The 27,384-nt window shown below is 42.7% G+C and overlaps 1 protein-coding gene across 4 annotated transcripts in view; it reads left to right on the top strand.

The window, feature by feature from the left end:
- wdr5 (WD repeat domain 5) overlaps window positions 1-27,384 on the top strand; it is a 220,288-nt gene that overhangs the window by 151,071 nt on the left and 41,833 nt on the right. For all 4 annotated transcript variants that reach the window (XM_087143635.1, XM_022252318.2, XM_087143636.1 and 1 more), the window contains one exon: window positions 15,332-15,387. In XM_087143635.1, coding sequence (XP_086999761.1) covers window positions 15,332-15,387 — 56 coding nt within the window. The remainder of the gene's footprint in view (window positions 1-15,331; window positions 15,388-27,384) is intronic.

Raw genomic sequence — 27,384 nt, 5'->3', positions numbered from 1 at the left:
AGCATCAGCCAACCTTTTCCTTCAACTCGACGTAGTGCAAGAATGCTATCTTTAACTTGTAATGACATTATCTCTTCTATTCCCATCTTCATTCTATCTTCTTCCTCTGTCAAGCCAGTATCCAGTATCACTTCTGCTGGCCCATCCATGTCTGAATGACCTTCCCATTCATGTGCAGCTGATACACCCTTGTTGCTATTTCCCGTACAAACACCTACATCCCGAGGGCCCTTTACAGCATCATCCCAAAGAATACTGCCACTAAATCAACCTCATCATTCAAATTACGGGCCTCTCCTTCTGTGGCTCCTGGCAATTCCCGACCCTGTGCAATCCCCCTCTTGAATTCTTCAATTTTTTACTCCTGTCAGCCACCAATTTTTCCTTGTATTTCTAACATGATTTGGACGAATTGTATTTCCCTTTGGAAAAAAAATTAAAATTTGTCTTTTCTCAAAAATGACAGCATTCCAGGTGGTAAGATTTCACAGATTGTCTGACACTATTTTATGTACTTACTTTACACTAAGATATTTCAAGATAATTTGCAGTCCCGTTTTTGAAATCCTGTAAATAATATAGACAGCCTTTAAATTACAAGGCACTTCCGGTTTTGACTGGAAACATGGGTCAGGTGATTTCACCTTCAGGACAAGAGCATAAATTTATTGTCAACACTTGCCACAAAAGAAAGATGAGAGATTGCATGATTGATTTTATATGAATATATTGAAGTTAAAAATATTAACGTTCAGTTTTGTGTAATATGACACCCGATGACATATAACATCTCATCATGAAGATTTTTTTTAGTGTACAAGGTTTCACAGTAATATCCTTCAAAGATATTGACCTGTGTCTTCATTTAAGATTATTCACATGTTTAAAATGTATCTGACCCTAGACCGTTTGTTGCATAGGAATCAAGGGTCGGATGACATTGACACTCTTACCTCTGTGACTGTTTTTTTTTTTTTGCCTGGCCTTAATTTCGCCACGCCTTAATTTCGCCACAATTTTCAAGTCTCATTGATTTTCTCAGTAAGTGGCAAAATAAGGGACTTGGCAATGATACCGTCATGGGTGTTAAAAAATTGGTCTTATTTTTACGCTTGTTAACCACTTCGTGCCGGGGCATTTTTCAACGTTGAGGATGTTGGGCCGGCATGACTATCATTTTTTCCGTTTTCAGAATCCTTCAACAATTCATCATTCCATTTAACAGTCGTTTATAGCCGCACGGAGTAATCTTTAGGCACTACTCTAAGTTGACAAGTGACCTTCATTGACGCCCGAATATTTCAGCCAGGCCTGCAGCCTTGTAAACAGAGCCCAGATTGTGCGGTGTTATATAACTGTCTTTTGTTCACGAACCTTGCTCAGTGCACTGCTGACCTCTTTTCAATAGGGGCCAGATTAGCATGCAGCGGTGCTGTGTGGCTCATCGCTGCGGTGGTGGAGAGCTTTTGTCCCCGGTGGTAATCCGCTTGCTCTAAATACCCAAACCCTGGTATACGGTTTCAAAATAACGCTGGATTATCACCACTTTTGAGAGTGAAAAATGCCGGTAACGCCCAGCAGCCTGGTCTTTTGTTCGGAGTACGGTCTTTTGTTACAGGGCCCTGTTTCCTTTGTCCGAGTTTGGAGACCCCGGCCACACATATAAACCATACGGCTCCGATTTCGGAGTCCCCGGCTGGTAGTGGTTAAACACCCTCTTAAAATGGGCAATGGCACAGTACTGGAGATAAGAGGTCCCTTTATTGAATGCTTTATACAACAGTTTTATAAGACTTTATAAAATAGTATCAATGTTGTACGCAAATACTTCATGGACTTCTGGTAAACATCAGGTTGTGCATTTTTGTAATTTGTGGTACCCACTTAAAACCAATAAGACCAGTTACAATGGCTGAAATAGGTTGAAAAGAATGACAAAATTGCATCTCCTGCCATTTCAAATACTTGAACGCTTCATCAGAGGATTCTATGTCAAGGAAAAAAAAATTACAAAATGCCCTGAAAAACCTACGCCCCAAAACATTTAGAATCCTCCTCCGCACGGGTGTTGGGTTTAACCCTGACGTTATTGAATAGTTATGCCAATAAAATAAATGTACATGTGTCTTGTAATGAGTGCTTGCTAGCACTGATTACAATACTCCTTTCTTCCCTCTTTATACAGATCCCAACACCCCATTATTATGCGTTTATCGATTTCCTAAGAAAACAGTTTCCTGCTATTCTCCAAAACGTGGGAAATAAATATTATCAACTCTGATTCAAGTTCTGTCCGATCCCAAAATATGAACACCATGTCCGTATCCGTTTGATATATACCAGAATGGCTGTCTGGTGGCTGCTCTAATTTAACAGACAACATCTATTGATGCTCGAGTATTTCAGACAGGCATGCAGTCTGGTAAAAAAGCCCAGATGGTGCAGTGTTACGTAACTGGCACAGGCTGGCGTCTTTACAATAGGGCCAGATACTGTTCAGAACGTCAAGTGTTCACCATTGGTTCTTCTCAGAACCACACACTCATGAAAGAGATATTTTCTTGTACATGGTGTGACTGCAAGCCTAACCTAATTTAGTACTTCCACCATGCATAGCTTCAAGTCTTATCTAGGGGCCAGATTAGCATGTAGCAGTATTGTATCACTGGAGCGCTGGAGCACTTTTGTCCCCAGTGGTAATCTGCTCGTGCTGAATGCCACAAACAGTGGTATAATCTTTCAAAACAATGACAGATTTCCTCCTCTTTTGACAATTGAAAAATGTTAGCAATTCCCAGCAGCTCAGTCTTTTGTTCCAAGTATGGTCTTTTGTTATAAGACCTATCCTTTTTGTGTGGTTTCGGGCTCGCAGGTTTCCTGTATAAAGCCTATGAGCTCGAAACTGGGCTCCCCGGGAGCAATTGGTTAAACTTGATTTTTTAAGGACTTGATGAACCTAATTGGTACGCGTGTCTGTCAACAATTGATTTACAATGTCAGCAAGCCATTGCTGTCACGCCGCCATGTTCGTCCTTTTCTCAGGACTGTAACATAACAGACTTGTCTTTTTAGGCAGGTTTTTCTGATTTTTCAAGTCTCTGTTCTCACCAAACAGTTCAGTGTCAACTCTTTTTCTCCTGTCTGAATAAAGTAAAGAGCTCTCTATATTTGTTGGTGAGATTGTTATTTATTGTATTTTGGTGATGTACTTCAGTTTCTTTGTATGTGCATCATGTAGGTGTCTACCGTCAGTACTATGAAGTGTGATCTGCCATGACTACCCTATTGTACTAGTTACAAGCCTAGCCATTTAGGGGTGGCTTCAAAATTGACTTTGAGAACTGTTCACGAAGGTTCGCAAACATCTGGCCATTGTGAAGGGCAAGTAAGTTCGCGCACTTAGCGAAGCTAATCGTTCATGTGTGGTCAAGTTAATGAAGTAGTCACATGTCCTGCGCCTTTGTTATGGTAATGATACTAACGAATATTTGATGACATTCGGGCGTCTTATTTAAATAACGCTAAGTCGGCAAACTTACTTGCCATGCTTCATGTACATCGTCATTTATTCCAAAGAACGTTTGTGATTGGCATTCAGAAAAAAGCATTGTTCAAATATCGTTCAATGCAATGCAAAAACATTCAGATAAAAAAGCAGAATGGCTATTGCTGTAAGCTCCTAACATGATTAGGTAAAACGTAATGCAGGGACTTGGCCTTTCCACAATATAATTGAAGGAAACACGATTGTACAAAATTAACGTGAAACTGAGAATGAGAATGAAGTGATCGCACCGAAGGAATGTGGAGGAATGTATAGTATTCCCATTGTGTTAACGGATAATGGAACCATAATTATATTGTTATTCTGCTAAATCTGGTTTAAGAAATTAACTTTTTCCCAAATTACAATCGAAATACGGGGGCATTTACAAGTGGGAACACAGTCTCTATCTGTCCGGTGGATCAGCTATTAAAAATGATCATGATTTTTCGCCCGCCTGGAAGACGATACCTCGAACATTGAGGTCTGGTACAGCCTACCAAAGAATGAAGTATTTATAACAGGCTGGGAATCTCCGAGCGATCGGTCCTCAAGGCATCAAGTTCCGCATTTTCAGACAAGCAATCTCTGCTGCCTTTCTTAAAACAGGTAGAAAATCTCCTAACCGTAAGTAAAAGCTTTAGCCTGATTTTACAAATATCTTGTTTTAATTTACACCAACTGTACCATTGTAATTGCAGTAAGGCCAAATATCATTCAGAAACTAATTCACTCAGTGCAGAGAGAGTAAATCAGATGTTGACACATTACTCTTTTAGATGGCACTTAAGATTTGGGGATTGGAGAATCGAAGCCCATAGAAGAAAGCTTTCACCAGTTGAGCTGGGGAGCTTTGGACTGCACTAACCTGGAGGAGACAGTCTATAGGAAAGGGACATGAAAGGGACCACTCTGAGCAAACATGGCCATGGCTCTTCCCAGTTGGATTTGGCTTCTCCATGCAAGAACTGAATTGTTTTAGGTTGACGTGGACATTTCAGCAGTATCGTTTGAGTTCCCAGTGGAAGGGCTGATAGAAGCGAGACTGAAAAAGTGCAAAAATTTTGTAAAAGTAAAAATCTTGTAAATGGACCTGGAGAATTGATACAGTTGGAATATATCCCAGTGAAGCTGACAAGAAGTAGATTGATGGATCCAGAGAGGATATAGAAATTGAATAAATTAAAGTATTGAATGAGGTTTAGGAGTTCAGTGGATCCAGAATTAAGAGAATTTATAAACTGGTGGAAGCTGTAATTTGTGGTAATGTTGTGCTGTGAATTGAAGGAAAATGTTGTCTGGATCCAATACATTCATAGTCGAGATTTTCATTTATGAGTTGCTTAATGGACATGTGATGTCATAATCATATAAAAGGTTAAATTACTGGGAAATTCATTTCAATCTGGTACTGGTGTAAATTTGAATTTTGATGAAAAATGTTAACCTACTTCATTGGTGGTGAAATTTGAAAAGTTGTCTTTTTATAGAGGGGGTAGAATCCTCTTTAAATCCTTGGAGTGAAATATACTGACATTAATATCATTGAACTGTATTGAAAGAAACTGCACATAATTATCTGGGGGTTTATATGTTCATCTTTAGAATACACGGGATCACTTTATTGGAAGTAAGGAAATTAAATTTGTTGGCGTACTGTAAATAGAAACGTAAATTGTGGATGTTTTCCAATTATTTCATGAGTGCATGGCATTTATCCCACACAATAATTTGTCTGAGGGAGTCACAGAAAGTGACTGTGACAGTCAACAATGTTGCCATCAGTTAATTGCTTTTTGATTCTTCTTCATGTTTATAGATAATTATTTTCAAAAAGAGAAGCAAAGTAAAGTAGGAGATTTTGTTCAATATATCCACGACTGACAGCCCAACGCGCCCGCTCCCTTTGCAGATATCATTCATGTACATAAAACAGTCGTTGCATATACATCTAAGTGAGCGCGGGATTTTCATTCAGCGCAGCGCGCAATGTCAGAGCCGTTTTAGAAACCAAAATTTTACGCCCTCCGGCTTGTCTGAATGAAGCCTGAATAATTATGGAAACAGGGTTTGGAAACCGACAGTGTGTAATGGTAAGGTGCCGGTCACATGGTGTAATGGAATAGGACCTACATAAACTACTTCTAGGAACAAGTCGACTGCTCGGTATGCGAACCATACACATGGCTATTTAAACAACATGTAAAAGTGCACAGTTAGTTGCACAGTAAGTTCAGTGGAGCGATGAAGAATGACTCAAATGTTGGGGTAGAGTTATTTTTCGCAAGTTCTAGTCCGCACATCGCAGATGACAAGCTCAGGTTTTTCTGTTATACAGTAGACATGCACACATATAGGCCTACATGCACTGTGTTATCCGTGCTGGAGAAAGTATTGATGATGACACATACTGCGTAGCTTGCCAGGTGAAACCTATTTCCAATTGTCTCAATTGTGGGTTGAATTAAAACAGGCCAAAAAATCCATGATTTATTTGTTCAGTTTCCAAAATGGCCTAGAGAGGATATGACGGGTGTGAAATTAATGAGACTATGAGCTTGGCCACCGTAGCTGTGACAATAGTCCAGACAATCAGTTCTTCAGCAGAAGAACGATCATTATTTATATTATTATTAAACTTTCATCATACAGTGCTCTTCGACTAACCAGGTGTTACAAATGCATACACTTATAGGAGGGAAGGGATTCCCTAAAAAGGCGCTTAATTTATCCAACGGAGATTTATAATTATGTTCACAGTCACGTTATCACAAGACACAAGCAGTTTCCAAAATGTTACCGGCAGCACACGGAACACACTGAAACAATTGAAAAACAAAGAAAACCCCAATCACTCAAAATGTAAGATCAGGACCAGTCTGGTCGCTTTGCTGTGGGAAGCTGATTCAAATCTCCACCCGATTGCATGTGCGCTGCAGTGATATTTAAAAGTCAGCCCCCTACAACCTTATACGTTGCCACATGCATAGGAATGCGGGGAACACGACGGAAGCACAAGTGTGCGAAGTCTGCAGAGTGACATCAGCGGACTTCGCGAACCAACACCAGCACGATATAGTCAGGCGCCGGGTGAACAATGCAGTAGGATAATATACATGTACTTCAGAGAACACCTACCTGAGATCCAGAATCGTGAGCTCCGTGCAAATAAAGAACGCAAGTTCATTTACAGCGGAGATCACCGATACCTGAAGTAAAGCATGAAGAACTACATGAAATAAGGCACAGAATTGTGCCATCCTATCAGTCCGTACACTGTGGATAGCTGTGGGACTGTAATACCATTGGCTCTGTGACTGTAATTGAATTTGGACATGCAAAATGACTGTGTGTTAGACCACCACAGCCCATCCGCAACCCCAGGTTTCAATGTGATATCTCCAGAACATCCAACCATGCCTCAACTGGTCCTTTCACCCGGAATGACTTAACTCACACTGGCTACGACCAGAAATGCTCCTCTGCAGGGAACACGGACCTGGCTTCCGTTGTATCCTGTGACTGCCACAACCACTGAGAATGGGATATGAGAGAGGAAATGAGGTATGCCACAAGCAGTTGTATCTTGGTCAGAGAGCACATGCTTCACTCCAATAGCATCCTGTGACTGCCACGCGCACCAAAATCAGGGTAAGATAGGAAACATAGCATATACCCCCGGCGACCTAGTACGGTATCACACCAAACGTGAATGGGCCTAACCTTTGGGTGACCTGCCCTGCATTTTTCAGGCATAAGTTTACCATAATTGTGGGCATGCCCAAGACCTCTTTACTGTAACTGTTACAAGGCCTGACACAACTAGCATTCGTGACTAAATTGAGGACAGTAAACGTGTGTAGCCCCTTTACCACATTTATTTACCACATCAGAGTGGTTAATATGGCTGCTGAGGTTTACCCCGTGCGGGAAATATTAATCCTACTTTGGTCATATATTATCATGATGGGTTCTCTTGGGGCGACCTACCGGTATCTCTGGCTCCTTCTTAAAGACATAGTTCAAGTCACGTTTGCCCTAGCGTGGTCTAGGGTGTCACGTCTTTGTCATGGGAATGGTAATAATATTCTTTGTTGTTGGAATATACCATTGTCTAGCATGCGCTCTAATAGAGCTGCATCAAACTACCTCTACTTAGCACTTCAATAACTTCCTGTCAGTTCCAAAAGTACCTGAGTCAACCAAAGACCTCGGGAATTCTCGAGACTTCTCCGGTTACCCTGGACTTGGCGGCTTTAGCCTTCTGCGGCCTTGACAAAGGAATTAACAGCGCATTTGGACAATTCGTTCGAATTCTCTGCCTTGCAACTTCTACCTGGAGATCCATTGCCCTAGATGCTATTCACATTCTCTATGTAAGTGTGAAGGCTTGCCTCTAGGAACTCCTGCTCAACGGAGAGGATCTTTTCAGTGGCAATTTTTTTTAACATATTGAAGGCCGATGCTAAACGGATTGACTACCAAGAACTATCATTCCATGAAACAGCACCTTTGGCTACACAGCAAACCTCAGTTGCGCAACATCTGCCAACCCAAACCCTCACTTCATCAGACTTATCCTGCTCATTGCTCCTTTTGTCCCCCCATTGCAGCAGCCAAGCCAGCACAGGGCCTCAACTCGTACCTCTCCCAGATTGAGTCAAAGCCCATCAGGGACAAGGGTATTTATTCATGTGCCCCGTGTTCATTCCGGGGATGTTGCCGATGACCACATCGTTTCACCACCTACGACCGCCGGTCCTGATCCTGTTGGCAGCCATCCACAACAGTTGGCAGTGTTCTAGCGGGACATTACCTCGGACAGATTAGTACTCATGACTCTCATGGATACTCCTCGAGTTCACAAGCACCCCTCATTGTAGGGCTCAACAATACAGTAGTAGATGCTATCTGCTACAGAACGTTCTGCCCAACTGAGTGAAGTGTACATCTCGGCATAGTCAGAGCACTCTTCTTGGTGATAAGAGACCCACATCGATCTCTTCTTATCAGTGGACAACACCCTTCTGGTGTTTTGAACCAGTGCATGGTATCTAAGTGTGTGGGCAATAGACACACTGTACAGATCAATTAGACCGACCTACTAGCATACGCCTTCCCACCTATCGCACTGATCACTCTGGTCCTCTCCAAGATAGAGTGTGAACACTGCAAGATATTACTAGTTCTCAGGACTAACCATGCTTTTGGTTCACCAACCATTTGTCTTCCCGACCAGACCAGACATCCTCCAACAGCCCAGGTCAGGGATCCAGCAGGCAAGTACCTTCACTTAACATGCTGGACATTGTCCAGTGAACCTTCTGCTGAGCAGGCACGACTCTTATCCACCCATACAATTGACAACAGCAGAATATAGCCTTTCACCAGGTGGTCCAACCATCGCTCCTCTAAGCGCTTTTGTATATTTCTTAATGTACCTTTTTCACTCATGGATACAAATCTCTTTAATCGGCAACCACAGATCAGCCTTGGCTGCCATACAGGCCGACTTCAAAAACCAGTCCTCAATCTCCGACAACATTGCCCTTCATCATCTCCTGCATGGTATGTTTATTGACCCCCCCCCAAACAAGCGGCTAGTCATGTCCTGGGACTTAAGCAAGTCCTCCACATGCTTACTGCCCCCCAGTGACACATCCCTAATACATGCCAGCACCAAGTTAGCCTTCCTCCTAGCTGTGGCTACTTCCAGAAGAGGCAGTAAACTACAAGCCTTCTCTGTTGCCGAAGGTTGCATTCGCTGGGAGCCGCGTGGTGTCCATCTCATCCTGACTATTGGTTTTCCCACAAAGACTCCATCATTTGAGCCGCTGGATATTTGTGTGCCCTTGATTGCCTTACACACCAGAGACAACACGGACAAACTCTTTTTCCTGGTCCACGTACTGAAGTGGTACTCAGCAAAGACCAAGAATCTGAAAAAGACCATTATTCAAATATGTATCACTACCCATACCTCAGTGGCCAGAAACACTGTTGCCCACTGGACTGTCTTAGCCATCAAATTTGCCATTCCAAAGTGGCCATCTTGCCCTTATGAAAAAAGTTAACGCTACATTGAAGCCCATGATGTAAGGGCAGCTATCTTGGTCTTATTTTCAGGGGCTTTCCACTGCAGACATGTGCAAGGCTGCATGTTAGAAGTTTCCCTCTACCTTCACCATTTACGTTCTGAAGGATGCCTTGCAGAAGGACTCCGCAAGTGGCAAGAATATCTTACTGTCGGCAGCACAGAGGTCAAGGGGACCTCCTGCAGAGTGGGTAGATGGCAAGTCATCCTAAAGACCTAATTATGATGTATCTGGTCTTTGACCTGCTCTAGTGCACAAGTTTGTTATCGTAATTTACAATTTATGAATTTGTGCTCATCCTGTCCAGTGAATGTGTTGTGGCCAACCCTTCACGTAAGACCAGTGCCATTCTGCATGTGTAGTGACTGTTTGGGGTAGGTTGAATGCAACTTCTCTCCCACGAATGTGTGGGATGAGTCTGCTAGAGAATACCTACCCCAACAGTCCTCACCCCCTGTCCTTCCCACTCTGATTCCAACCTGAGTCGCTTTTGAAAATGACGAACATGGTGGCTTGACCACAGTGCATTGTGGGAAGTCAGGGGGTACTGTGGATGATAAGCCTTTTCAGCGAATAACAATAGGTACTTGGGACATTTGCATATGTAGTGACTGGGTAGATATTCTCTAGCAGACTTGTCCCACACGTACAGTGTATGTGGAGGAGGTATTTGATACTTGGACCAAGAAAATTCAGTGGCTACCAGTATTTGTTTTGAATAATGTCTGTTACAAGAATTTTATCTTATCAGTTGGATATACGTGTAATTCTTCAGATATTGTTCTGTGAAGAGTGTCCCTTGAAAACATTGTCATGTTTAAAAGTACATGTATTTTAACAAGCTTATACATGTAAGTAATACTTTTAAACATATTAAAATACCTTTTACTCGTAAAACGTTGTTGGCTGTAAATGTACTACCTGTAGCTTTTAATCAGATGGGATTTGCAGTTCTGCAAATATTGGCTTGTAAAGAGTTGCCTATAACAATGAGTCACGTGACACACAACCACATAATCCTAATGATGGTATCAGTTTTTTACTACACATGTAACACATCCCTGCCTGCACATGAAAACATACTTTCTTTAACGCAAATTAGATTTGTTTTTCTCTAGATATTGTCCTGCAAAGAGTGAACCTTTGAGGTCATGTCATGTTACACATCAGAATAATATTGCCAGACCACAGGCAACATTCTAGCCAGGATGAAATTAAAGGATAGAGGCATCTGCCTGACTTGCCGATACGGGGTGGGGGAGTGGTGATTGGATATTATTTGACACCTGAGGGCTCTGTTTAACATTTATTACATTAAATGTATTAGCTTTGTTTCAGATTCCCATTTCTCCCATTTGGTCCTTGTAAACAGCAAAATTATCAGTTTGAGACTGACTTCTACCCTTTTTTCTGCTCTTTGGAGGGATGGGGCTTCGCTTTGTGTTTTTTTCGTACTTTTGCTGAGGAAAGGGGAAAATGTCTAATAAACTATGGGATATCTGATACATGTTTCGTTACTGCACAATTGTTATGGTACAAAATTATTTTGATGCGCATCAATGAAAAACAACTACAAACTAGCTTAACAGGTCAATACCGTACACCTCAGTTTTTATTTCATTTTGAAAAACTTCAATCTGAATAGTTTCTCAGGGTTTTAACTCAACATGTGTGATTATCCTACCTATAAAAAACAGGTATGCCTACTTAAAATTTTATTTAATTCATCTAAGCCCCCACCATCATTTGTACTTTCTTGCTGGGTTCTAAAACTTTTGTCAACAAAAATGTAAATAACCATCATTCCAAACTTATTCTCATTATCCGTATCGCAAGGTTAGATGTTTGCTAGAATTCATTAGGATTGCATGTGTTGTGGAACCATTGACACAGTACTTCAATGGTTCCACTACATGTCTGGCAATGGTACCACTACACATATGCAATCCCAGTAAATTCTAGCAGAGTACAAATGGGTGCCACCGTTAAAAACAGGTGTTAAGTCCTCAAAAGTTAATAATTTTGCGGGCTGGATGATTGTCCTGCGTGGGCCATGCAGCAGCTCTTGTCCTTTTTTCCAAGCAGACAGCCAAATTATGTGGACGGGGATGTACAATAAAATGTTGATAACTCAAAGTAAGTTAACCCCTTAACGGGTGGTTGTGCATTACACGATATCTTGGAATAGAAGTTATTGTACATTAATAAGTAATTGATTCAAGTTAATAAACCTTGAAGGAGTTGCCCTAAAATTGCATGCACTGTTTCATTACACGATGTCTTGGAATAAAGGAAACTTTGCATAACTAAGCAATTGATTCAAGTGTGATAAACCTTGAAACAAGGAACAGCGCAAAGTGGAACTTCACAAATTTCACACATGAATTTTGTCTCTTTTCTTTTACCATTTCTAGAACAAACATCACACCATCTGTATGATTTAGTTCTAGTGCTAGGGTGCTGTCCACGTGTTCACAGCCCAGCAGGACCGTAAACAATTGCACACGCACACCATGTCAATGGCATGTATTCAAAGCACTCTGAGCCCACACAAAGCACGTTGCATAAGCCCTGACCGCGGCATCGAGCAACGCTCCCCGAAAATTACCCAGGATATTCAATCAAAGACAATGGGGTATTCTGAGGAAAAATTCCTTTTTACTGAGTATTGGGATCAACCAACTCTCCAAGTCGCCCCAGATTTCCATTCAATGCAAAGCTGCCAGTAAATTACAGATGTACACTGAACAACAGTTGCATGTGTGGTATGTGGCTATAGCCGTCTCCCGGCAATTAGACTTTTCTCTAGGCACGGCTATAGCTGTCTCCTGGTGTGAAGGGGTTAAGTTGAAAGACCGTTTTATCTCGTAGGCCAACTTTTTCTCGCTAAAAGCAGATGATATATGTACAAAAATACCTCCGTAATACATCTGGCTATCTCAAAGTTTTTGTGATGTTAAAAAAACATTGCCAGAATAGCAGGTAAAGGACCGCTGCGAGACCTTGGTTCAAGTCATCACTGCCAAGCACAACTGCCTGTGTTGCATACTGCGCAGCACGGAACTCACTGCGTACACCACACCCTGTACTGACCGCGAAAAATCCTGCTTTCAGGCTATCCTGACTGCTACAGCAGACCCAATCGCTGATTCATCCTGATAACCACGTGACCACAGAAAGTGATGTCATCAGAAAACCCAACTGAAAACAAACCCGAAATTCTGTGACATGTCACACCAAATACTATCAGTGAAAAGACAAGATTTGGTACATGCAGTGATAAGGTACACGTATTATATAAGCGTTTGATTTTCATTTGGCGGTGGAAAGAAACCTTTAGGTTGCAAAAAAAGTGTCAGTAAAATGAATATTTGGGTGCAAAAAATATACCATAAGAATGAATAAAAAGCGGGAAAATCACTAAAAGCTACACAACAGAGCAAGTAAAGTTTGTTTTGATAACGTACACAGTTCATGTATGTGTTCAGTGACACCATGACTTGGGGAATTCCATTTAATAATTCAAAATCCAAAAACTCAATTTTTTATTTATTCTCTGAGGTTCAAGTTATGTAAACAGCAACCAATGAAAACGTGACTGCACCACCAGCATGTGGTATGTGTGGCCCGTGCGTGGCTTTTGCAACTGGTTTTTATCCCTCTAAGTTTTCCATTTAGTCTGCCCAGCATATAAGCCACAGAGACATTTTTCAGCGTGCGAATCAACAATTAAGCCACAGCTTATATTCTTACCCACTTCCTGCCGGGGATCTGGACACGTATGCTATATATGTGTGAACAAGGTCTCCAAACTTGGACAAAGGGAACAGAGCCTTGTCACAAAAGACCGTACTCGGAACAAAAGACCAGGCTGCTGGGCATTACCAACATTTTTTCACTCTCAAAAGTGGAGATAATCCAGCCTTGTTTTGAAACAGTATACCACACTTTGGGGCATTGAGAGCGAGCGAATTACCACCAGGGACAAAAGCGCTCCACCACCAGGGACAAAAGCGCTCCACCACCGCAGTGATGAGCCACACAGCACCGCTGCATGCTAATCTGGCCCCTATTGAAAAGAGGTCAGCAGCGCACTGAGCCAGGTTCATGAACAAAAGAAAGTTATATATCACCGCACAATCTAGGCTCTTTTTACAAGGCTGCAGGCCTGGCTGAAATGGCTCAGGCGTCAATAGATTTTGTCTGTCAGGCTAGAGGGGCCACCAGACAATCCTTCACGTGTTTGTAAATGTCCAGTAAATGAAGATAGAAATTTTTAAGAATTTTGAAAACAGAAAAAAAAATTATAAATATCCCAGCCCAGCATCATCGACATTGATAACTGCCCCGGCAGGAAGTGGTTAAAATTACGGTACTATGTAAAACATATCTCTCTATAAAGTATGTGCTCTTTGACCTTAACAGGACATGTAGATCAGAGAGATAATATCAAGGAGAAACTCACAAATATTTGAAAAATTTATAATAAATTGTGTGATGACATTGTTTCCACTTCTTTGGTATTCAGTAGGAATTATATCTAAAACCTAACAATTTTCATAAATTTGTGATTAAATACATGTATTTGATAACTTCACCAAGACATCACACTTTTAGGTTGTATGCATATCTTGGGATCAGAATTTATGATCTTGCAAAGTTTAAAAGAAAAATCATGAAGACCGTTCTGAAGAAAAGTCGCAGAGAGTTCTGGTATGAATAAAATGAAAGGAATAGACTAGAAGGATTCACAGTAAAGTATGGAGTAGTAGTGTTAATTGCATTTCATCGGTTTTGGGAAAACCCAATGTTGAAATTGTTCTCTTCCCTACTGCTAACAGTATTTCATTAACACTCAATGATGGTGGTACCCCTTGCTGTGTTGAATCTGAACCACCCTGCTGACCACTTTAATAACTACCCTCATCTCATTGTCTACACGTTTATACCAGTGGTCATTGGTTAGAGTCCCACCTGGGCAATTTTGTTTTGACAGCAACATTTGACAGCATTCAATGTAAAGGGTATTATATCAGGAAAGAGCGAAACTCATTTTATCTGTTTGTATTGTTCTACTGATAGTTTTACTCCGTATATACATGTACCAAGGTTATTGTATGAAATTAATTCAATATTTTATTTCATCACAATTAAAAAAACTTTAAAAGTGAAATTCTTCCCAATGTGCACATAAAAACAAGATACAAAAATTTAAAACACATACGTTTGCTTAAGACAACAAAGAAGGTAAAAAAGAAATATATATTAACCACCAACATAAAACCTTAGTTGAAAAAGGCCAAACCTAAGAAAAAAAAAACAATAAAAACCCATAATGATAAATGAAGCAGATCTGAATACTGATATGCCAGATAATTTATTTTAAAAAGTCTAATCTGATTGAAAAAGCATTGGATGCATACAATAATTATCCACTAAAATTTGAATTACAAAGGAGAATAGCACTGGGTAAAAAAGAAAATCTGAACCGGTTCGAAAGAGTGGATAGTGCTCGTAATCTTCCTGATCGAAATATATGTGAAGTGTTTTGTGGTGATACGGGTCACATAAGGCACTTGGGAAGCCATTTGACTCCACTTTTGAGCTCCTCTGGTTTAATTGACTCTCCTAGAAGTACAGTGGCAATGTATACATTATATTTTACCATATATTTTCTCCTCGTCCATGACAGGTTGATTTCAATCGTGATGGGTCTCTCATTGTGTCCAGCAGCTATGATGGGCTTTGGTAAGTAATTAAGTTAGGCAAATGTCAAAAAGATTTTAATCGGCACGCCACGGTGCCCCACGGCACATTTTTCCAAGTTACCTGTCCACCCGCTACACGCAGCACAATATCCCTATTGTGTGTTCAATATTGTTATGTTAACAAGCAGCATGAATAGGGAAATTCCTCTCTCACACAAAGCTCGCTGATGTCCATTGTCAATTTCGGCCACAGAGTGAGTCCTGTGGAAGTGAGTCCCAAGTTACAAGTAAGGGAGAACATGAGGGAACCCAGAAAAGTGTCTGCATCTTTGAAATTTAAGCAGATCAAAAGTTCAGATTGAATTTCAAGGCCTGAGTACAGTCATTTTCCTACATCCAGATCTGAAAATTATTCAGTCTGCCTTCAGCTCAAATAGACCTCAAATTCCAGTGAAATGGTCAGTGTGCTATGAGCAGGAGATACATGTACTACAAAACTATTTCCAAAATGTAAAGTCTCTTGCGTTCACATACCCCTTCCCAGCCTATATATGGAAATTTCCCATGTGCCTATTACAGTTCGCTGAAAAGACTTGATCATGCATACTGCCCCTTGACCCTCCACAATGCATCCATGTTCGTCCTTTTCTCAGTGCTTATCATTTGTGGACGTGTCTTGATGGCATTTTCAGAGTTTCCAGTTCTGTACCTTTCGTGTTTGTGAATTGACTTGATTTCTGTGTATGAATAAAAAGTGATTTCTTATCTATTGGTAAGAGTGCTTATTTTCGTATTTTGAATCTCGTATTTCTGTTGTTCTTTTCTGCCTCTTTTTTCTGTGCATTATTGACAGGTTTGGGTGTAACCTACCGTCCTAGTGTGTTGTGTATGGCTGTTGAACAGGGCTGGGCAGCCCTTTGTTCTCAATGTGGTGCGTGTGTTCGAATAATAACGGCCCAACACTGTATAGATCTGGCCGTGGAGCGGGGCTTGGCGGGCTGCCCCACTCCTTTGTGGTGCAGTTTGCTTTATCTGATTAACAGCCTTGACGGGGAGAGACCCAGTGGAGTAAATAGACTGGGGTTGAGCGTGCTATGCTGCAACACTACCCCGGACCTTTATCTACATGATCGGGTTGAGCGTGCTATGCCGCACCAATACCATCAATCACTGATGACCACCACCGGAATTGATCTGGCAGAGCGTGCTATGCCACAACACTGCCTTTGATCACTGATGACTGCTCCGAACACCTACCGACCGGGCTGAGCGTACTGGGCCACAAAACTACCCTTGGTCATCAACACCCACTCCACATTTCTTCAGATCGGGTTGAGCATGCTATGCCGCAACACTACCCTTGATCACGGTGACCAGAGAATGATGAGCGGTTCCTTTCTCTATGCTGTGGGTACCGGGCGTTGCTACTTACCGCATCCCCGGGCAACTCTACCGACCGATGGCCCAGTGGGTGACGACATTGACTCTATTGCTGGCCTGACCCAACCTGAGGGGCCGCCTCCGCCTTCTTGATCGTGACATAATCCATGTTCTCGGACTCCTGTCATCACACCCTACGCCTGCGGGGCAAGGACACACTTTATTCAAGCACCACCCTTCATGCCTCATATCGGCTGGATCGCTCTTGCGTGGAAATGATGAGTGATCTTGTCTTTCACTGGCTGCCGGCGAGGGCTATTCGGCCAGGATGCTTCCACCACAGCTCCCTGGCATTTCAGTCCACTTCAGCCGATCACGACCAGCATGCTGGACATTCTGCTGACACCACAGGTTTTTCTTTCAGGTTCTACGGCCGGATCACCTGCACATAAGAAGCGTGCACAGCAATCGTCTTCTGCGGGGTTTCAAATTCAAAATCTTGCTCTACACCTAAGCAAGATACATGTATTTTTTCATCTAATTTTATGACGGTGGTTCGCTCCCTCAGAGACACTGTCCACTTTTAGTCAGCTGCTTCAAGTCAACCTCCACTCCCCGGCGACTGCTCCTGACCCAAATCCCCTGCGTGAGGATCCCCATCCGGATCCTCACTTGGATTTGTAACCGGTTCCGCTTCCGACTTCCAGCTTCATTGCCGGCTTCACATCCGGCTCCGTCATTCCATCCAATACATGAACGCCCATGCATTTTTTTTTTAATTGAATTTGCGCTTAATAAATTCATTCAATAATAATTCTTCAACTTATCCAGGTACAACTGCATTGTGAAAAGGTTGGTCTTTTTTGGTTGATATTTTACCCAATGTTGGTGTAAATATCAACTTCCCAACCTTGTGCAAATTTTTCCAATCGTTGGTCAATGTTTGACCAACAGTGATGGAAATCAACCAATGATGTGGCAACTTTAACCAAGGTTGGGCAAATAATGAATGCCCAACACTGTTTGACCAATTCTTTTCTTTACAGTGCGGTGACATTTCTTATCCAGGCCTATGCCTATGTCTTGATCTGTCCACTTTTAGGGGCATCCAGGCATGTAGGAGGTACATGTATATGTATACTCTCCTGGGCTATCTTACATTATTTGCTCGTACCTATATACTTGTGAATACAAGTCTGGGTAATGCATGTTGAACCCAGACTGCGACTCGGACAATTGCTTATAGGCCTCCCACTACACTACACATCAGACCAACGGCTCGCACCTGAGACTCCCGTGCGGGGAGGGGGGGCAGCTAGGCAGGGATCAGAGAAATCTGCTATTTAGGCATCTCTCTACCACTCTCTGGAGTTATCCCGGTGAATAAAATGCGATACAATCAGCCAACCATTTGTGTGTTTTTTTTCTCCCCACCGTTTTTGGGTCATTTATGACTGCAGTAGATTTCAATGCCCTACCTGCAAACCCAATGTCCCATCGAGCCCTCCGATGTCTGAAACTTCGTCATCGAGGCACTCAAGTGCAGTAACAATCAACCACGATCTCCGGACAGGCTCTCCTCTATCTCTGACTGGTGATCACGCCATTCAATTCAGTGTCTACGCCTCAGGTGTCCGAGTTCACCAAACTTCACATTGTTGCAAATTCCACACGCTCCTTTCATCTAATAATTCTGGGATCTCCATGTTTTCTTCTGTTCGGCCTGGCCACGCCCCACATACTATCCGGACATGAGTTCCTTTGTAGTGGACGTGTCCAGAGTGTATATACTGTGAATGTTACCAGGTCTGGCAAAAGTGTGGCTACTGTCAGGGCTCTCTTGTTTTTATTTGCTTGCCATGGTTGTCTTTTCGACTGCACCCCGCAGAATCAAAACGAAGTGGAATAATCTGCAAGGTTTTCTCAACATCACCATTTTATCTGCTCATGCTCTTTGTGCTAGCAAATAATTGGGAATATTATAATACTTCTGGATTCTTAAATCATTGAGCGACTTCCGTCTTCGGGCGCACCTTACATGTACCTGCAGATTTTTCTATTTTGTGCAGTGATGCAGAATTACCTTATTTCCCATGCATATAATGATGTGGCCGTACTCCTCTAACTCAAGGATACAAACGGCCACTTCTAACAAAGTATAATGTAACAAGGCTCTTAGTTAAGGATTTTTTTGCAGTTACACCATGTACAATATTCTCTTTTATGAGTATGTGTGGTTCTGAGAAGAACCGGTTTACTCAACGTTTCGGAACAGTGTACTCTGTCCGTCGTCAGGAGACTGCTTGACCCTAACTTGAGTGTGGCTTTATATGCTGGGCATGTGCGGTGAGGTGTGAAAGATGGGATCCTGGCTGCGGGTTCACTGAGGCGTTTAGGCGGGAACTGTTGCTTGCTTGTATCTGTGGGTGGATGTGTTGCTGCTCATTCAGGTGTGTCAGTGTGTGTGGGACTGTTGAGGTGTGTGGTTGCCTGGGTATAGAGGACCCAAGTGGCAATACGCTAAGTGTCCTCGGGTATAGGGGACCCACTGGACAGGATGGGGCGCCAGATGTCACTGATGTGAAGGCCGATGTCTTGGGTGACTGTCTTGTGTTTGTTTATCTCAATGGCCTCTCTTATTCGTCGGGGATGCCACCGTTCGATGCTGGTGATGAGATGTGCATTCTGCCATTGGATGACGTGGTCTGTTTTGTGGGAATGCTTGATGATGGATGATTTGTCAAATTCTCCTCGTCAGCCATGGGCCTTGTGTTCATTGAGACGTGTAGACAGATCCCTGCCTGTCTCCATGATGTACACCAGGCCGCATTCACAAGGTATCTTGTAGACACCGGGTCTTGTCGTTGGGTCCTGGGTGTCCTTGTGTGACTGGAGAATGTGCTTGATCTTGCTTGGTGCGGTGTGGAATACTCTGATTCCTTGTTCTTGAAGGATGCGCTAGATGCGGTGGGATGTATGGCCTATGAACGGGAGGGTGACTGAACTAATGTGTCTATATGGTTGACCTGGGGTAGAGGAGACCCGTTGGTCGGGGTGGGGTGTAGGTGCTTGGATCTTGACTTGACTTGTCATGTAACCGTTCCGTTGTAGTGCTGTGGAGATGTGTTGTAGTTTGCCTGGCAAGTTGTTCTTGTCGCACACGTACGCCCGGCGGACAAGTGTGGTGTTGACCGATTTCTTGATTCTGGGATGGTGGAATGATCGATTGTGGAGATACCGGTCCGTGTGGGTGGGCTTGCGGTACACGTTGTGGGAGAGGGTCCCATCAGGTTGTCTGGCCACCTCAACATCCAAGAAGGAGATGGTGCCATCTCTTTCTTGTTCCATGGTGAACTGGATGCTGGGACAGAGCCTGTTGAGGTGTGCCAGAAATGTGACTAGATTGTCTTGACCGTGGGGCCATATGACAAACGTGTCGTCAACATATCTGAGCCAGACTGTGGGGCGGAGATCGGCTGTGGTGATGGCTGTTTGTTCGAATTGGTCCATGTAGATATCAGCAAGAACCGGGGATATAGGAGATCCCATAGAGGTTCCCGTGGTTTGTTCGAAGTACTTGTCTCGCCATCGCAAGCTGGTAGTCGTTACACAAGCTGTGAGCAGGTCTTGGATCTGGTGCGGAGTGAGGTCTGTGCATTCTTGGAGGGAAGGGTCTTGTTCCAAGCGTTCTCGTGCGATGTTGCAGCGTCGGTGGTGGGGACGTTGGTGAAGAGTGATACAATGTCAAAGCTGACCATGATGTCGTTAGGTTGCAGGGTGAGGTCTTGGATGAAAGAGGCGAACTGATCTGAGTTCTTGATGTGGTGCTCCCTGTTGCCAACGAGGGGGTGAAGGATCTTGGCAAGGAGCTTGGCGACATTGTAGGTTGGACCCCCACGAGACGCTACGATGGGGTGCAGAGGGATGTCCGGTTTGTGTATCTTCGGTTGGCCGAAGAGGCGGGGACATCTTGAGTTGGAGGTATGGAGTTGGCGGTACAGGGTCATGGGAAGATGCCCAGAACGCCCAAGCGCTACGTAACAAGGCTCATTATTCATTTCTTAGTGAATATTTCAGCCTTTTTTTGCATGCCTTACTTTCGTCCCTCCAAGTCCAGATGTGACCGTGACGATGGATGCGTCGCTATGCAGATGGGGAGTCTCTCTCTACTCTGCACCTTAGGCAAACATGTCAATGTGTTAGAACTCCAAGCAGTGTTCAACGTTCTTCGTCACTTGCAACAGTAGTTCGTAGGTTGTTCTGCTCGAGTCCAGAGCAACATTTCAACAACAGAGGCGTACATCAATCGTCAGAGCAGCACTCGCCCTCCTCAACTCCTGCACCCTTGCGTGACACCCCTTCATGTGGAAAATCAATCAGGGGATCAGCCTTCAAGCTCTTCACATAGCAGAAACCAGCAACAGAATAGCAGATGCACTCTCTTGGGTGCTGTCCAACCGACAGAGTGGACTCTTTATCTGAATGTTGTCATCCAAATTTTCGTGGAGATTGAGCATCCTTAATTCAACCTCTTCGCTCTCACCGACAATGCCCACCCTCCAATGTTCTGCTCCAGGTTCCCTCGTCCACGGGCGTAGGTGACAGACACCCTACAGATTGACTGGTCAGGCCCTCCAATCTCCCTCATCCCGCTGGTCCTGTCCAAGATAGAACGGAGCTATGTCGAATCCTCCTCATCGCCCCATTCTGGCCTTGCCAACTGTGGTTTCAAAGACTGACGAGACTCCTGGTACAACAGCTGCTGGTCCCTCCAGTCAGAGTTTTTCACTTGATGTGCTGGACATTGTCCAACGACTTTTTGGGGCATCGGGTTCTTCTGCAGATGGTGCGTCTAGTTCGGCCCAGGGTCAACGGCTGTCTACTAACAAGATTTACCTCGGCCTACTGCATTTTACTAGAGGGTACAACGATCACGATGTTTCTCCAACGGAAGCTCAGGTTTGTTCGTGTATCTGTTTCACTCGGGCCTCCAGGTTACTGCCATCTGCAACTACTCGTTGGCATTGCCGACTGTCCACTCAGGTTTCTGCTATCCTGTATTTCCTTCAAAGGATATTTGTCGAGCGTCCTCACATCAAACACCTCATCTTATCCCGGGACCTCAGAAGCTTTCCTCAAGTTCTTGCCAGCATCAAGCTAGTGCTCTTCCTCATGGTTGTTACATCGAGACGAGATAGCGAACTACATGCCCTGTCGATTGCCGATGGGCTCATCCGCCAGGAGCCACACAAGGTTCGTCTTGTCCCAACCATCCGGTTCCTGACGAAAAACCAGATGCCTACCTTCTGATCTCTCGATATAATCGTTCCCGACATAGCCTCACTTTTGGGAGATGACTCTGACTCTGGTGGTGTCCAGTTCAGACTCTCAAGTGGGATCTTGCCAGGATCAAACATCGACAAGAATCTGCTTCTCAACTCTTCATCACTACGGCAAAACCCTTTCATCCGGCATCAAAGGACACTATTACCCAATGGATGGTTTCGGCCATCATATTCGCTAACTGAAACTGGCTAACACAACATGATGAGACGACCCAATTTCACGTAAGGGCGTAGATGTTCAGGCCGCTTCTGCATCCTGATCGTACTTCAGAGGAGTTCCTCTAGCAGAAATCTGCCAGGGGACTTGTTGGAAATCTCTCTCCACCTTTACCGATTGTTACTTGAAAGATGTTCTGCAGAGCGAAACAGCCCATGGCACAGCTACCTTGTGCTCAGCAATCTGGACAATATCCAGCACTGTTCCTGGCCAGACGATGCATACTTCATTCTTGGAGTTTCTTCTTGTAAGTGCTTGATCTGGCGACGCCTGCCTTATGTTTCTATTAGCAACTACACTCCTGTCGCCGACCCAACTCCAGGGTATGGTGCCACTCTGCAAATGTAAGCTGGGCAGGGGTATGTGAATGCAGGAGACTCCTCTCCCACATTAAGTGTGGGTTGGGTCTCCTAGTGATACTTATCCCTGCCCAGCCACTCCCGCCCATCCTTCCCCACTTTGGCTCCAGTGGTTTTTCACTGCTTCAAAAAGAAGGATGAACATGGCAGTGGGATCTTAGTGCATTGTGGAGGATCAAGCAGCATGCATAATGAAGTCTTTTCAGCGAATTGTAATAGGCACATGGGAAATATGCATATATAGGCTGGGCAGGGGTAAGTATCACTAGGAGACCCGACCCACACTTAATGTGGGAGAGGATTTTCAATTTGGACGGACATTAACAACGACACTCAATTTCAAACAAATTCCCTGAGGAGCTTTTTATTTAAACAAAGATTGACAACCGACTGACCATGTAAAATGTTTATTTTTGCAAAGTAATGGGGCCAGTTGCCTTTTTTAGTGGCCGAGTCTTTTGATGGACAAGGCTCGTCTCAGCATTTGTTTTTATCCATAAACCTGGACTTCGTAATGATACCAGGCATCCAATCCACCAAAATATTCCTTCCTGAAACAGCATTTATGTATACCTGGATCACTCGTGGTCTAAATTTTTCCATGCCCCTCCGTGTACTAATTTTTTTATTCCGCGCATTCAATCCGCCAAAAATATTAACCATCCCCATCTCAGCTTTTTTTTTATCAAAACCTGGATCACACATGTCAGACTGAATAGCAGGCCACAAAATAAATTTTTTACCATGTCCGATGGACGTGTATGTGCACTGTATTGTAACAAAATCCTAGCAGGACCCCACCAGTTTAAAATTGTGGGTTCCAATTACCTAATCAACAAAGGGAAAGTCGCTCAAATTAACCACTAAAGTATGGGTTGGCTCAGGGATGTAAGATTTCCGGAAATTTCTGGATTTCTGGAAATAGTGTGAAAAGTTACCGTTACCAGAAATGACAAAACGTTCATTTTCCACTTTGATAATGTACATTTATACATGCATGATCCATACTGGCACATGCAGGCGGCCTGCAATTCGATGTTCACCAACATAGCAAATCACGCATAAAGCGCATGCATGGCCTATGCACTTATCACATGTATCATCCCAAGGGCGCACTGGTGACATGTACTGTAATTGTAGTAGGAACAAGGTTGGTGCAACCTTCTACCTCTCCCTGGTTTGTTGGTTCCCGTTGTAATCCCATCACTGGTAATGGAGTTGCGAATGCGATACCACCAGGAAATGTTGATTAATTGCGTGTCAATGCATGTGTTGTGCGAATGATCATGTGCGAAATTTAGTGACAAGTGACTGCGTGTTTGGATAGAAATTTTTTATCAGCATGGAAGTTGATCGGAAAGCGGATATCAAAGAAATTGACAAGGGAATCAAGAATAAATTCAAGTGGACATGGCTCAAGGAAAAGGACCCGGATGGATATTTTGTGTCAGACTATGTGCGCAAGCTTCATAACAGTGGCCTTGGCCAAATGCATCACATGGAAGTTGCAACTATGTTATTATTTTATCAAGCGGGAAGAAGATGATAATTGGACACTGTAACTCCGAAACCCACCAGCATAGGAGGGACAGAGATTCAAACCAAACATTACAAAATATGTTCAAGTCCCAGCTAGAAAGGGAAAAAGGAGCTGTGCCTGCTGACATGACTGCCATGACTGCATCATGTAATTTGCCCTTTGGAGCCCCTCCATGGCACATCACATCTTCATTAGTGTTTGATTTTATGTCAAAAAGGTATCTCAAACTATTCATTTTTATCTGTTAAAACCCAAAACGTAAGGGCATCTGGACCCCTGCCGTTAGTTTCTTGGTCGTGCAAGCCATCCCCCGCAGTCTCGCACAATTTATTGGCTTTCAGCGATTTTCAGGAAATTACTTCGTTGATCACTTACATCTCTGGTTTCCCGAACTTGCCTCTCCACAGAAGACTTCCATGGCTTAATTATTCATTTCATAGTTCATTAAATGTCTACAAAATTTACCAAAATTAGTAATATAGAATTAAATTATTAGGCTAGTTGCTCCTTGTTTTAAACGGGCAATGAGACATGTCAGCCAATTCCAAATGTATAGATCAGTGCAAGTAGGCTTTAACAGTTCAAACCCCTGGTATTTTAAAACTCAGTTTTGTATGCCTTTTTCCATGTGTGGAAAAGTGCCCTGCTGAATGTAAACCATACGTCATACCAACAACATCCCTAGTGGTTATTTTATTTTTGGAATAGCCACGGGGAGCACTGTGCAACACCATGGGGTTGAAATCAATATCATATGCACAGTTTGTATGTGCAAGGTTGCATGAACAATGCATGAAATATTTTGTGACAAAATCACATGAGCATTTTTAGCATGTGAAAAGGAAGAAAGGTAAAAGGTTCATTTTAGGACTGCTGTTGTAAGTTGTAAAAAAGCACTTTGAAGGGAAGAGTACCCATCCATGGCAATAAGTTCTAAAGCTTTACTTGTTCCAAAGAATAAGTTAGGCTTACTCGTCCTCGTTTACAGACAGCTGTGAATGTTGATGCCTGCTGTCTGATGCTAGCTCTATTCTGCCTATATTAACAAAATGACACCCAAATATGTTCAGTTGATGTCTAATTAATGGCATGCTTTAATTTCATTACATTGATTGAAGTTGAACAAAAAAATTTTTGCATTGTGTCAAAATATGGTGATGCTTCCTTGCCTTCATACCAGTCATTCCAGTGAAAGATGTACATGCCAAGCCACCACCACTGGCCTTGTAAAACTAGTTCTGATCCAGTATAATTCTGCAGTTACTACTCCTGAGTGTTTTTTTTTTCATAAAATTCAAACCCTGAAAATGATAATGGTGTCCTAGATTGTTGGTTTTGTTACAGCCCATAATGCTTCCTTTATGTGATTTGTATGAACACAGTTGAACACTGTTTGAATTTTACATAAACTGCAAGTGTGTGTTTACGTGCTCTTGTAACATAGGGATACATGTACGTTATGTCCCACTACCTCTACCAACACCAGTCAAAACCTTTTAGCAAAGCAACATACTCAAGCATTGTATGGAGATGTAGTTGTGGTATATTTATTTGCCTGCCTTACATACATGTACATGTAGTAGAGCAGACACATGACCAACCGTTGGCTGACACTGGACAGAGATTGCAAGATCTCAGCTACTGCCACTGAGTCAACCTAAATGTGGATGATCAATTAAGTTTAGCTGTATCAACGCTCAGTCAGTGAGGAACAAAGCAGCTGTAATACAAGACTACTGTTCCTCCACTAGCTTGGATATTCTCATCTTGACAGAAAATTAGCTCAAGGACATTGACACTGTCCTTAGAACTGAGCTTAACACCACATGGCTTTCATTGTTTTGATCACCCTCATTGTCATTGCATGGGAGGGGGCACTGCAGTACTTTTACGTGATTCTTTCAGAGCTGAGAAAGTTGCCGCAGAAGAACTGTCTTAATTTGAATATTATGAATGGTTATTACAACTGGGCTCTCATAAATTACATATAGTAGCTATTTATAGGCCACCTTACTCTCCAAATCACTGAGTAACTACTTCTGTATTCTTTGAAGAATTATCTTGAATCTATTATTTTGGTTAGTGAACCTTTGTTAATTGCTGGTGATTTCAATTTTAATGTTAATGAAATGAATAATCATGATGCTTTGCTGAGTTACATCTTTTGGCTTTCAGCAGTTTGTTGATAACCAGCCCACCGGGCCGGGCATGTACTTGATCTGACTATTACACGAAACTCAGATTCTATTATACATAGCCCGCCTGTCATTAGTAATTTGATTTTTAATCACCCTTCAGTGTTACGCGACCTAAATTTTTCAAACCTTCTAGTAGTTTCAAAATGCGAATGTTTAGGAACATAAGGGCAATTGAGGTAGAAGCATTTAACAATAATCTGCTGGCTTCAAAATGTGCTATGAATCTGATTGCTTTGATCATTGACATATCTCTGACATGGTTAGTGTGTATAACACTACTATTACTCAGTTGTTGGATCGCCATGCTCCTGAATGCACCTAATGAATCAAAAGTGGCCCCTTGGTTCCATGGCATAACCACGATGTCAATGTTGCCAAACGAATGAAGCGGGAAGCTGAACGTAAATGGTGATCCACCAAAAATGCCACTGATTTTTAGTATTATAAAGTTAGTAGAAATATTGCTACCAGTATTTATGAACAAAGCAAGGTGCAATTTCGTACTAAAACCATTGATGAACATTCTAGTGATGTGAGAAAATTATTCAGAGATACACAAAAATTACTTAATCTAGATAGATCCTCCATCCCTTCTGATGATGGTGGATTTGATTTTGCTAAAAGCATGGGAAGGTTTTTCATGTCAAAGGTTGGCAATATCCGTGTGGAACTCAATCAGCAGTTATCTAGTTTGGAAGAGATTGGTCATCTTCCTGCAGGTTTTGTCAACAACAATTGCCCAGTTCAATTAGATTGTTTTTCTCCCGTCACCAAAAGGGAAGTCGGGAATCCTAAATCATGTTCCCTTGACCCTGTCCCCACATCAGTTGTCATTAACTGTTTGGATGTCCTTTTGCCAGTTATCACTAAAATAATTTATGGTTCATTAATTTCTGGGACCTTTCCAACTAGTTGGAAAGAGTTACTCGTTATTCCATTACTGCTATTATTAGTGTCAATAATCTGTATCCCACATATCAGTCTGCATACTGGACAAA

The sequence above is a fragment of the Acanthaster planci genome, linkage group LG11, assembly GCF_054643075.1.
Source record: "Acanthaster planci isolate LZ-2023a linkage group LG11, COTS_SCS, whole genome shotgun sequence".
NCBI classification, from domain to species: Eukaryota; Metazoa; Echinodermata; class Asteroidea; order Valvatida; family Acanthasteridae; genus Acanthaster; species Acanthaster planci.
The sequence above is the reverse complement of the archived record's forward strand: the minus strand, read 5'-3'. Positions and strand labels throughout refer to the sequence as shown.